This window comes from Hermetia illucens, chromosome 1, assembly GCF_905115235.1.
Source record: "Hermetia illucens chromosome 1, iHerIll2.2.curated.20191125, whole genome shotgun sequence".
Taxonomy (NCBI): Eukaryota; Metazoa; Arthropoda; class Insecta; order Diptera; family Stratiomyidae; genus Hermetia; species Hermetia illucens.
The window spans coordinates 140371437-140385703 of record NC_051849.1 but is presented as its reverse complement, the minus strand read 5'-3'; the positions used below and the strand labels follow the sequence as shown (position 1 = coordinate 140385703).

General features: G+C 39.5%; 1 protein-coding gene across 1 annotated transcript in view; it reads left to right on the top strand.

Moving 5' to 3' along the window:
• Positions 1-612: 612 nt before the first annotated feature.
• LOC119661246 (kinesin-like protein KIN-7I) overlaps positions 613-14267 on the top strand; it is a 51037-nt gene continuing 37382 nt past the window's right edge. Inside the window, exons 1-4 of the mRNA XM_038070485.1 lie at positions 613-950; positions 1009-1131; positions 12220-12331; positions 12427-12661. Coding sequence (XP_037926413.1) covers positions 809-950; positions 1009-1131; positions 12220-12331; positions 12427-12661 — 612 coding nt within the window. The 5' untranslated portion in view covers positions 613-808. The remainder of the gene's footprint in view (positions 951-1008; positions 1132-12219; positions 12332-12426; positions 12662-14267) is intronic.

Sequence of the window (14267 nt, the reverse complement as noted above, 5' to 3'; positions counted from 1 at the left end):
TGCACTTCATTACTACGCTATGATAATATTGTAGAATCCAAGACTAATGGGTTTGTTCATGTTTCCCAAAGTGAGAATAATTCTTAAATCTGTTGTATTTGAATGTTTAGGAGATATCCGAAGATTATTTCCATATACATTTTGATGTCCTTGTGGCTTATTTTCAAGATAAAACGTTCTAGGGGATTTTTATATATAATTTGTATATGTACAAACTTAGGAGGGAAAACGAATAAATGGTTGTGGGTCTATAAAGTGACTTTAACATTCACGATTATTAGTTTTAAAAAGAAAATTAGTTAATTTATATAAAAACTAAGATTGTTCGATCTATGATCCCTGTGAGAGAAAGAGAGAGGAAATAACTTTGCTAGAAAATCATAGTTTTTTTGTACTCATGCACCAAGAGCTGACTAACTTTTCAAAGCACTTCTTTGTTTCTTTTCTTAGTTTCACGCAAAAGAATAAGAGTTGTTTCATAAATGCCAACCTGAAATTGGTTTGGTAGAAATCTAATTAGATAGTTGTATCTAATAACAGTTTAGCAGCCACTATTAAAGAAAGTTCCCCATGCAGTTTGACACATGTATTTCTTGCCAACGAAAATTTGACATGCAGTGCGTGCAACGTGAAAAACAAAAATTTCAACTGATTCTTCAAATCATCTAGAAATTTAACTGATGTTATGACGGTTGTTGCGTGCAGTTATTTGTGTGTTGTTTGAACCGAGTTGTTAATAGTGTGGTGTGTCTTTAACATAAGTTCTCGCGTTATTAATTGTGATCTTTTGTATCTATAAACACGTGTAATGTCGGCAGATAATATACAAGTCGCAATCAAAGTGCGGCCGCTATCGAAAAAGGAGAAAGAAAACAAATCAACCAGTCAATGGAGGATCGTTGACAATTCCATCCAACTGATTGATAGCCAGTCGGAGCCGTTCTATTTTGGTAAAACGAATAATGTGTACAACATCAATCCTTGGACTTTCATCACAATTATTTGTAGATCATATTTTCGATGACACGGTGACAAACGAGAAGATCTTTCACACAATGGCCAAGCCGATTGTTGCGGCAGCTCTTCGAGGATTCAACGGGACCATATTCGCTTATGGCCAAACTTCATCTGGTAATTTACGTTCTGTGCAGTATAGTTAAGAAAAAACTAAGTTTACTGGAAATTCAAGATCCTGTATTCAACCGTTTGAATTTAAAATTTCAATAGAAATATGAGTTAAAATGATTGACACAAAGATTTGTTTCGGCTTGTGGGGAGGGCGGTCGTAACTAAAAGCCTACGCGAAGGAGGGGCTGCATTGCTCAAATATTCCACTTACACCCAGAATAAAACAACGGACCTAGGCAGGCAATCTCAGTTTCTAATAATTTGTCTAAAGCAAAACTATTAAAATCTGTTTGTTTTCTGCATGGTTGGGGGTGAAATTTAAAGATTGGGATTCTCGCCCACTAAAACCGCTCCCATTTCTTCTTTGACCGGGGAACTGATACCATTTCGAATGCGCAACATCTTCGTCTACATTACCGCAAGACGCCGTTCATTGTCCTTTATAGTCAGCCAACAGTCAGAAGCATAAAGAGCGACAGAACGGACGACATTGTTGTAAATTTGTAGATGTAGATTAGAGACGTTGGTTGATAGGTCGATCACAAAGAACGCCAGTTGTGGACTGCCACGTCTTCCAGGTTGCGCTAAGGCGTGAAGCAATTCCTAAGGGGTCGCTTGTGTCCGCCTATGCGAATGGTTCGTTCTGCCGATTGCTCTTGCCTGTGCTCGGATCCGGCTTTTGCGCTGTTGCGAAATTTACGAACATCGTTATTCGGTTGTTTAGCCGGTTTAACGTGCCTTCTCGATAACAAAGTCAAGCCGATACAAGCCTCCCGAAGACGTGGCTTCGGAAATTAAAGAGTTAACCCAAGTACGCCAATCCGCGTATCTACGCTTTCTACCCCATTGTCACGAACCAATGACACCAACCTGAATCTCTTCCGTGTGACCCTCAACTTTGAAGCAGATGCCTATATAGTCACTAAACAAAATATCCTACTTCATCAGCAGATTAGCTGGGAGAAACCCAGAAAAGGGAATGTCACCCAGTGTTTTAAACTGCGGATAAGATCACAGATGCATCAAGTGCGCGGGCCCACACGCCTCTAGGGACTGCTCATGTTGGAATGTACAAGACAACATCGATAAGGAGTCGGCGACGCTACTCAAATGTGCCAACTGGGTCACCCAGCCAACTTATCCAAATGCCCCGTAGGCTGGAATCAGTCCAGCGCAAAGAGAGTGCTAAAAGCATTCCACCTTCCCGATCTGCTCCGTTATTCCCCAAATTTGGCAGACACTCCTCTGTTCGTGTCTCTCAGCCTAGCCCTCTGCCTCATGCCAACTGGAGCGCCCCTCCCTCATCGACCCCGTCTTTCGCCGCATTGGCCAGGGATCGAGTAAGACTCGAAACCCTTATGCTCTTTACCGCTATTACATTTTTCATTCCCAGGGGCTTCTTCATGGAAGGTCCCTATTCAATATGTCGTTCTCCGCTCTGTGGAACACAATCTTTGACTTCTATCACAACTATCTCCGTCTTCCCCCTGAAGACAAATACGAAGCGTACTTACAATTCCTCTAAACGAAACCAGACTGGGGGAACGCCCCAACCTAAAACTATATGCTCCCGGTTACACTACTTTCCGCAAGGACGCGGGCAGCGGCACAGCCATAGTCAAAGCGGGACTTAGGGTAAATGGCATCCCATCGGCTGTAGTGGCATCAAACTGCCTGTTAGGAGTGGAGGCGTCCTCCGAGTCCTAATCGGCTCCCTCTACTTCCCGGCCGGCGTAGGTCGTCACCTCGCTCCCATTCTGGGAAAACGCAGCCAGTTTCGATGCCTTCATCATCGGGGGTGACCTTTACGCGAGGCACGTATCTTGCGGTGACTCAGTTAACAACGAAAACAGCAGTGTTCCTCGATTTGCTTAGCGTGGACATCATTAACGCTGGAGTGCTATCTTTCCCTCGTGGGTCTTCTTTCGTAGGCGGCTTTATAATCACGTCCAATTTCTCAGCATATGTCACTAGCTGCTCCTCTTTGGCAGCCTACTCTGACCATCACGCCCTCAGCCTTTCTCTGCATCCACAGCAAATTCTCCCTTCACTCCACCATCCGCCTAAATGCAGATCCTTCAATCTTACAAACTGGAACGATTTCCAACACGACTTATCCAGTGCACTGGGTCCTTTCCTGGACAAACCGCGCATCCACTCTAATGTTGAGCTAGATACATCTAGAAAATAAACTCTGCCTTCGAAACTATAATTGACAAACGCTTCAGTTAAAGAACCTGGTTACTACAAATACGGGTGCCAGACTACTGCAGCGCAGGAAACGATTATTTCACCGGTTTTGGAACAGATGCAACGCTGACTACCGTCTCCTCTCCGAGGTCATCAAAGACCTGTCCAGCAAAATCAATGGAGCTATTTGGTCCGAACTGAATGCATCTTACAAGAAACTCCTCAAATTCCACAAACCTGACCCAAAAGTTTTCTCAATAATTAATCGATTGGCTGGAAGAAAAAAAGTTTCTCTTAACGTCAACTATGATAATACCCGATAAAAATAGGTAACCTCCAGTTTCACTCCCCTTAGGAAAAATATCCGTTTGCGTAGACTATTTCAGCCACTTATTCAGAGCCAAATCGCCAGCGGACGCCATCTGCAACTCGTGGGTCGCCACTACTGTCAACGATAAAAGGTTGAGCTTGGAAAGTTCTTACTTTTGTCCCTTTCCCCCAGCTGCCCGACTGATATAGTTAGATTAGGCCCGTTCGCCTCTTTTACCTCCCTAGAAGAAGTCGAACTTGCAAGCACCCGATCCAACAATAGATCTTCGGGGCCCGAAGGCATCTGTAACTTTGTCCTGCGGAAGTGTGCGCCTATCTTCAGTGAACGTCTCGCCATCCTCTTCAACAACTGCCTGACAAATGCACAAATCTCTTTATAAAAGAGATACACAAAAGCTTTCATACCTGAATCGTCTAGCTTCCGGTTTCCCGACTTGTTTGTAATTCTAATTGAAATTACTTCCTTTTCATAATATATGCTCATTTTGCTTTCCCGACCACCTGCAATTGCTACAGGGAAATAGAATGGCAGTGCCATTATTGAAGATTTTTTTAGAATGGTTGCTAGCCTAAAATAGCTATGATATTTTTTTTGTTCATTGGATCGGACACTACACGCAAATTTTATTAACATATGTATGTAGCTATCCAGATGGTTAGAGTACACGGCTGTCATACGGAAGGCCGCGGTTCAAATCCCACTGGTGGCCGTGGGATTTGTATCGTGATTTGGCGTCGGGTACCAGTTGACTCAGCTGTGAATGAGTACCCGAGTCAAATCAGGGTAATAATCTCTGGCGAGCGCAATGCTGACCACATTGCCTCCTATAGGGTACTATAATCCTGTAGTGTACCGTTACGGTCTTGAATAAAGTGGTCTAACACACTTCAATGCCCTGATCCAATTGGATTGTTGCACCAATGATGATATTATTATGCATCATTATAAAACATTATATAAAGCACAGGGAAAAAATTAAACTTTTACGTCTTTTGTAACAATCAAATATTCAATTCCTTTGATGTTACAAAATCATCACAGTGATCACAATCTCCGCAGATGTGCTAGTACTAGCACTGAGTGCCAAGCATTTAGTCTCGGAGGACCCTACCTACTTAAAAAATAAAAGGGCTCTGGTGGCTAGTGGGAGAATCTGTCGAGAACTCCCCGCTACATTGAGCACGTATGATTTGAACCAGACTGTGTGAGAGTCCCAGGACATCTAGGGAAGCCGTAAGGGATTTAGCTACAGTGTCTGTAGCTGACAATATTATAGGAACTACAACCACTCTCTGATTTTGCAAGCCGGTGGATTGACTATAGTTCACCTTCGTCTTCACGTACGTCCGTTCAATGTTACTATTATGGGGGATAGTAACATCAATAATGCGTCCCATCTTGTCAACTTGTTGTCCAGTGTATGGCGATCAGTTAGAACTTGCCGGTCGCAATACATGCTGCAGCAGAACTATTGAGTACTAGCTGCGGTTCATATCGGTAAACCGGGCATGTTCCCGGGATCAGACCATGCTTAGTGGTTTTGGTGGATCACCTTACACACAGCATTATGTCTGTTTGTGTATTGCAGCGGTGAGGAATAGGATGGGCTAACATCTCTAACGGCGAACATACATTCGGCACTGATCGTTCTCCACTCGCCCTTTCATTATGAGTTGAGTGGAACTTGTACACAGACAAAAATGATAGGAATAATCCTTGATTAACAGTGAAAACAATAAGTTCCCTTTTGGGGCGTGCTAGCGTTTTTATTGAGTGGCAAAAGTATTTCAATGTCGGCCATAAATATTTCAACATGGTGCTATATGTGACATGAGTATTGCAAAAGTGCAGGTTTTTAAGGTTTTGAATAAAATAAAGCCTTATTAAAATCGATTTATGACTTTATAAAAGAAATACACAAAACCTTTCATACCTGAAGCGTCCAGCTTCAGGGAAAAAAAATATCTGAGACGGCGGAAAATGAGGCGGCTCGATAATGTTCTCAGGGTTTATTGCATACTATGTTGCTGGAGATTTAGTTTCTATCACTGGCACATAATTATTACATCCCAATATTAAAGGATCGTTCCTATCAGGTGACAAATTGTTAAATAAAAATGATTAGATCCTTCAGCAGAATAGTGCACTGCGCCACGAAAGAAAGATGTTCAAGACTTATTTGGATTGAATTAGACTTCAAACATGAGATTAATCTCCGCAAAGCTCCCAAGTTCGAGAAAGAAAGCCGAAACAATAGAACAAATTACAAGTGTCTGGAAAATACTTTCAGTCAGTTTTCTAAAAAAATAGGAGAATCCATTTCTAAACGGTTACCAGCTCTCATTGACGCAAAAGGGAAGAATAGGGAGGGAATACTAATTGATTTATGAATGTATTCATTAATTTAATTTTTGACTAAAATTTAGTTGCAATGGATTTTTTTATCATTTGCATGAATGTGTACCAAACACTACTTTTATTGAAATAATTATGGTCGGTGTTGAAATACTTTCCTCACTCAATAAAACGGCTTAAGCGCCCAACCAGGGAATTTTTTTTTCAATTTTAACCAAGAAACTTCCAAGTACTCTTCATACTAATATGAACAGAAGCTACTTTCAAAAACATAACGGTAATATGAAAAGAACCAGATGCAAGGTTAAAATTCGTGGAAAATATCATACACCACGCCATCCTGGCACACATAAAGCCTTCCGACTCAGCAAAGAGCTCCCAGCACACAGCCATCTGTTCGACAGATGGAGATCGACAAATGGCTGCCAGAAACAATTCGCGTGTTTACCGTGCATTGACTTTTGCCTTTGACTTCCATTGATCGATATGTTCTTGGTCTAACTTCACCCCACCCAAAGAATTGAAAGGTAGATCCTTCAAGTTATGTGGGGTCAATCTTCAATTTGCCTTACAAATAGCCGCCTTCGATGTCACGATTCATACGCTCCACGGTAGAAATTGGATGATGTATTCGGAATTTGGACATAGTAGTCCGTATTCGCCGCTGGAAGTTTTCAAAATCGGTCTTCGTCTACGGTAATATTCCGAATGCATAAACTAGCGCCCGGATGGCTCAACTGAAATACAAAATTTTGACCTTCTACAAATTTGTTGTTAATAATTGGATTGCCTTCAAACTGTCCAGAATTATCTTTTGTATTATCACTTATGCCGACGCTAGATTTTGTACTTTTTAAAGGAGGTTTTCTGGTAAATTTCTAAAATATAGTAATATAACATTAATTACTTGATTTGAGCATGTGATGTATTTTAAGGTCTAGATTTTGTACAGATGAACCATTGTAATTTTTTCATATTTTTCGGTTGGATAGGTTCGCGGCACACATTTTGAGCCCTCACTCCTCTTATGTTTCAAATAGTGTCAGAAGTAATATCAGTTTTCGAATCAATGCCTTGCATTTGACACGTGTCCCACACATGTAAAAAAAATACAACCCTTTCGCATCTATGGGGAGATCTCCGTTGAACAGTTTCGCAAGTCACATTGATGGCAAAGAATTTTAGTGGGTAGACTAAATGGTCGATGGTTAAGAATTTTGGTGGATAGACTAAAATGGCATATGTATCATCGTTCTTGATTCGCTTAGGAATTGCTGTTGATTTTATAAACTCAAACTGATTTATATCGATAATTTGCAAGTAAGCAATAATCAACAGTCCTTTTCTGTGTATCAATGCGGTTCCCGATTTCGTGTACAAAGTGTTTGATATTGATAAATATTTCAATTAAAAAACAAGTCGGGATAATGAAAGCCGGGCGCTTCGGGTATAAAGGTGTTGTGGGCATCTTATGTGAGAAACTAGCTCCGCACGATTTTCCATTCATACATAGCTAAGAATACAAAATATTCCGTCATATTTTGCCAAACCTCAACATTCACATTTGTACATACAAATCAACGACAAACAAACATTGTTTATAACCGCATGACGATGCATGTATATATACATATGTGCGCATCTAAATTGATGTAACGCATCTTCACGCATTTTCACTTTACTCTGTGCAAAAAAGCATACATATACATATATGTTAGGTAAATAAATTAAAAAGCGCTGGTAACCAGAATCCACATGTCTATTATGTTGGTTGTTGCCGGCAAGCTTTATTATCATTTGACACTGAAATGCACTTAACTAAAAAATTCAAAAAAGGAAAACTAAAACGTTCCTACGACTCCGCCGTCCATATAAGTTCACTTTATATGATGATGACATCATACATGCCTTGGTGTCAAATTTACTTGAAATGCGAAACTTTGACCTCCTATAACTTTGTTAATAATAGTCGAATTGCCTTTAAACTTTTCAGCATTATGTTCTATATTATCGTCCGTTTGGTAATGCGCCCATTCAACTTAATTTTTGTCACCCGAACGAGTCTAATGTACATTTTGATGAGGTTAGTTCTCATTCTTGACTAATGCAATGCTGTCCCGGTTCCAGGTTCCAGGCAACCGATCCCAAAATGCAGCACAATTTGTTGTGTTAACTTCCATGCTTTCAAAAGTTTCAATTCCTCATTAGGTGTTTCCTGAAGAATATTTAATAGTGGCTCCCCTATCAGAAAGGGTGCGGGTGTTAGGGCCTCTAAATCATTTACGTCGTCGCTAATTGGCGTAATAATCCTACTATTGAGCAGTGTTTCGATCTAAGTGAGCACTGTATACATTCCTCCATTGTAGTAAATTCTCACCGATGGTTTTTTGTAAATGTAATTTAGCTGATTTTACTCCAGCCTCCCAGATTCCTCTGGAATGATGTCTGCTTGGGGGTATGACTATGGAATGTGCCTTTTTCATCGTTTGTATGTATTGTTCAGTTCTTTATTAGTTGCTGTAAAGTTTGTACCACAATCAGAGTATAGGCCAGAACATGATCTACGACGGAAACCAAATCGTTTCATGGCTGCAACAAATTCTTGCCCAGATAAGTCACTCACAACCTCTAAATGAATAGCCTTTGTTTTCAAACAAGTGAAAAGCACTATGTAGAACTTTTTGCGCCTCTGCCAGATGACTCTTCTAGTTGAATAGGTCCAGCAAAATCCAAACTGCTCGTTTTGAATGCTCATTACACGCGACTTAGGTAATGCACCCATAATTGTTTCTTGTGTTCTAGCATTCGATCTGCATTTATGTATGCAGGTTTTTACCAGTTTAGACAACTGTAATATCCAGTAACGTCTCCTGATTGCTACTTGAATGTGATAACTTGATTGCCTCCGTGCAACATGCGTAAATGATATCTACTGGATTACTATCCGTGTTTACATGTTTCCATTAACTAGAGTTACTTGTTATCTGAATCTTGCTAACCGTGTTCGCAAAGTACGTTCTCCATCTTGCTGGTTGGCACTGAGCCAAGCTAATACTGTGGTTAAATCAGTCCAATAAAAGACTGGTGTATCATAAGGGAACTCGGACGCACGTCTAATGTGCTCCATAAGTCTGCATAAGAGAATCGCATCACTTAACACAAGTCAAGCGATTTACTGTAGCTTTAAAAGTGCTACCTTGGATTTCGACATTAATTCACTGTAACGTTTGCATTCGGATGTATTACCTGCACATATACAACTGCTGCAAATGCCGCCTTGATGCGCCCTAGAAACCATGAAGTGCAAGTTTCCTGTGGTGGAAAGTCTGGATATGATCGGGTATCCTGAGTTGTGATAATATTGGCAAATCTTTGATATGCGTTAGCTATTCCATCTTCAAATCATTTGAAGTGGCCCCGCCCTAGCCCAATTTAACTACAAACGCTAAACGAAAATTCTACCGAGAATTATTAGGGGTTAGATCCAGCCAAGCGGATCAAATACTTTGGTTGTGTAGGATATGATTCTTCGTTTCGTGACCAACTCATCTGTAAGTAAATCAGACAGCTTTAATTTGCAAGCCATTGTGTTAATTGTATTTTCCAAGTTAATATTCACTACACTGCTCATTCCTGCTTTACTTAACAGTTTTACAATGCCGTATTGAAGTTCTCTCTCTGATGAATTAATTGGTCATCTACAGAGAAATACCTTCGGATGCATGCACTTGCCAATGGTGATGAAAATTGTTCATCTACAGAAATCTGTCTCAGTGTGTAGGTAACCCGGAAGGGTGCACTAGCAGTACCATAGATCTCTTCGATATTTGCTGACAGCAAGTACTTGTGTTTCCTTCATGGCAGCAATATATCAAACATCGAATTTTGAATGATTGGCCGGCACCATTAAGATGTTATCAGATGACGTTTCGTGGGAAGCGTCGAAAACAATCTGAATCATGTTTGATGTGCTGCCGTCCTTACTTACGGCGTGATGTGGTAAGCAATACGAACGTTTGCTAAATATTTCTCTGGGTAGAATTTCGCTCCGCGGCCCAACTATAAATGTTCCTTTAAAAAGTCGTTATACTGCAGCCTAAGTTCTGGATTTCTTTCGAGCCTAGTTTCTATTTATCGCAAATGAACGGCAGCATCCTTCAGTGATGGTTGTAACACAATAGGAGGTTTGTATCAAGTTTAACAGGTAATCTTTTTACTGGTCCTTTTAAAATGATTTTCATGCTGATTCCACTTGAAAGAGGAGTTCTGTGGCAATTTTTCCTGTCTCCAAAGCTTCCTTATATGGGCATCCAATTGATCCGTGCTAATCATACTGATTGAAGGGTGTGCTTTTGGTATTAAGTGATTGATAGGGTCTGATAAAATCCAGCCAATCCTGTATTTTGCGCCAATATTGTTGTAGATTTCATTCGAATTATGCCATCTTCCAACAAACCACCGTAAACGTTAGCACCCAAGAGGATATCAATCTTTCCAGTCATATGGTATGATGAAATAGATAGGTTTTTCCCATTTAACTCTTTCATGTTGTATGGTAGGCCATTTAACTCGCTGCGCCACTGCTTTACTTATGAAAGGACGTTGTGATCCTGGTCAATCAACGCTCATAATAATAATAACGGTGATACATACACTTTGACGGTTTTTTACAAAATTGGCTGTAGGAGCTTGAATACCAGTACTGTTAACAGCATTTAAAGGAGAAACTTGTTGTGAGGGATATGAACCCTTGCTTGGTGATGTTTGGTGTGACATTGAATTATGATTTTTTTCCACAAAACTTGCACTTATTTTGCGATTCCATGCTCCAAGTATGGCTTGGTTCAAACCAAGCGCAATCGTAACGATGCTACTATCCCACGACGTTTATTTATATCAGTCTGTGACGCCGATGAACGCTGCTGAATACTTTTGAACAACTTACATAACACTTCTTTAACTTGCGCTGAATGCGTTGTGTAATTTGCACTGCTTCTAATACTGTGAATCGTTGCTCCAGAATTTTTATAAATTGATCCAGGGTTGTCAGTTCCGTCGAGGATCCAATCGATTTCTACTACTTGGAATTACTGTCCACACCCAGTTTCTGTTGTATGATGTAGACTAAAATCAAGTCAACTACATTTTTTTCCATTTTATTGTCATGAATTTGATTGATAGCGTTCAATACACGTTTGATATATGCCGTACTCGCTGTTGAACATGTTAAAAAATTCCATATACTTTTCTTGTAGACGTTTCCGATTGCTCTTTTGCTCTCAAATCTAATCTTCAGAAGGTTCCAAGCTGCCGTATAATTTCCTTCAGTTAAACAGAGATGTCGAATTAACTTCAACTTCGCCAGTGACCGACGCCTGCAGATAGTTTTGTTCTCCATTCAGTTTTGAATGGTTGTGCAGCATGAAATCCTAGAAAGCAGTCCAGTGACTTTAATCCCCATTAAATATTGGGATCTTGATCCTCTCGAGTTTAACGGTATCTTCATGAGTTGATTGATTCCTTCCCGCAGAGTCTTATTTCCTTACAACGTAGTTTGAGAGAAACTGACTAAAAGCACCATACGTTCTCTAAGCGCATCCTCTACTTCTTCGTACTCCATATATTGCTCTAATAAAGCCTTGTCCTCTGCTCTTGCTTCTTTCACCTTGCGCCTTTCATGTTGCCATTTAGAGTTTCAAATTTCGCCCATGCTTATTGAAACGTTTCCTCACAATATTGGAAGTAATGTAGATTGCATTGGGATTTTGAATCCTTCTTAAAGTTGTTGACATGCTGAAAAGAGCCTTCCAAATTATGCTTCTGCTGACTTATGGCACGAGATGTTGGGCACTTTCTATGCCATTGAATTAGTGATTCTTCACGAAATTATTAATAAATCTCTACTATCTTTTGTATTGTTTCGACCAGAGAATCCGACTCACAGGACCAAAAAGTTTTGGAAACAATCTTAAAATTCTAATCCGAAAGACGATCAACAATTCTTAAATTATTGATAATAGTTGTTAACAGATAACAATCCAGTAAAACGCTTTGGTTGTTACTAATGTACTATCAAGTTTATGAAATGCAATGAATAGGTCTTGCATTGATGTTGAAATCGAACATTGACCAGGTTAATCTACATTGGATTTTTTATTAAAACGAACACAGGATCTATTTTTTTCTCAATTTAATTCCTAATTACATCACTTCAGGTAAAACGTATACAATGTTAGGCGATGAAGAGAATCCTGGTGTGATGATAAGAGCTGGACGGGAGATTTTTAACGAAATTGAGAAGGCTGCAGATCGTGCTTTTCTTATTAGGTATGTAATTGACTATGCAAAGCTTCTGTATTCACAACGAAGCAATTATAATTCTGATTTGGAATATATACATGTTACTGATTATTTATCAATAGAGTTGGCTACATAGAAATCTACAACGAAAAGATCTTCGATTTATTGGATAAAAAAAACCAAGATTTGAAAATACACGAGACCGCTACAGGGGAGGTGAGTGTAAATTGTACTGAATCCATCATACGAAGCGAGGAGGATATGCTGCATCATTTATATACAGGAAACAAGGCAAGGAGAATTGGGGAAACATCGATGAATGAACGATCAAGTCGGTCACACGCTATATTCAGGATTGTAAGTTATGCTTATCATTTATTGGTAAATAAATTCCCAATAAATAAGCTAAAAAAGAATATGTAATTGACTACCTTAACACAGTGCGTTAAAGGAATCTAGTTGGGGCCATGTACATAAAAATTGAGAATTTTTGCCTGACTGTTTCGTGAATGCAGGAATACCTTAGCGTCGTTTGTTTTTTTTCGTTTCCATGTTCCAAACCTTTTGAAAAAGATTAAAGTCTGAGATAAGGACACACTTATCAGTGCTACAGACTGGACATTCTGGAATTATGCGAGATTAAATCCTAGTGTTCGTTTTCTCTAAGCTGAACATTCTAGAGTCGAATGAGGTTAGATTGTGGGACACTGGGGAGCACTCCTTTCCTTCTTGCGGCACTGCGCTGTAGTACTCCGGTCTACGAAAACATCGTGCTCGGGTACGTTTTGGAGAATCACGGTCTTCGGCAACATAATTATAACGGTCAGTGATTTGGGTCTCCAGCTTCCGCTGGAGCTTCAATATCGTGACAAATCTTGGGAAGTGCAGGGTAGTGTGCGTGGGAACGAAGGGAAACCCATTGTCCTAGTGCAATGATTTCCTTGCAATTTCATTCACAATGATAATAGTTTATGAAGTGGAAGGAGCACTTTACCACGATTATCAACTATATAACATCCATTGAGATTTTCTCTTTCGTGAATGTTCAAGTATGATGTTATGGTGATTAACCATTTAAATCACCATAACACCATACTTGAACGACAGGAAAACGGCTGGCTGGATTCTGTCTGTCTGTCACATGCCAGGTTTATGTCGATCGCCGTAATAAAACGCGTATTTATCGGTCCGAATGACGTTCGAATGACTTCGCTAAAATCATAACAATTGAAACCAAGGCTTTACTTGTGTTTCTTGAAGAAACCCAAGTTTTATGGATTAGATATAGGAAATTAATGGTCAATTAAGATTTTATGGTTAAAAATCGCATTCTGCTTTTTAAATGCGTTTTTCTCGAAACTGCATGTTGAAAATCTGCTGCCACCATAGCCCAAAATTTATCCAACGAAATTCCTTGAAATTTTCAGGACTTATTCAGAACATATTTCTACGGTCCGCAAACTAGGATAATTGCGATTCATTCAATAGTTTTTTTATTCATTAAAGAAGTCTTGAAAAAACATCAAAATTCGTAAAAAAAAAAGTTTAGCATGGCACCAAAAATTTGGAATGGAAATGGAAAAACATTGTTACTGTTACCTGAAAGCTTCAAATCGTCGACAACATTTCTCTGCATCGTTGGCTAAATTGGGGAGTGGAATCGAGTATCCCCGCTACTACATAAATAAAAAAATAAAAAGCAACGTTTTAGGTTCAAACGTTTTGCGTTTTTCATATGTGAGGAACTTTCGATGCATATTCTATCAATTGTATATTCGTAGCTAAAAATTCAAAACATTCCTCCCTGTACATACTGAGAACATAATTAATATATATAAGCAAGCAAGTATTCCATGTTACTATTTACTGCCCATACGCATACAAATACGAAATATATCCAGCTGAATATTTCCGTTTCAACTCGTTCTCAAAAGCATCTATATGTACCCATGAAAATTGAATA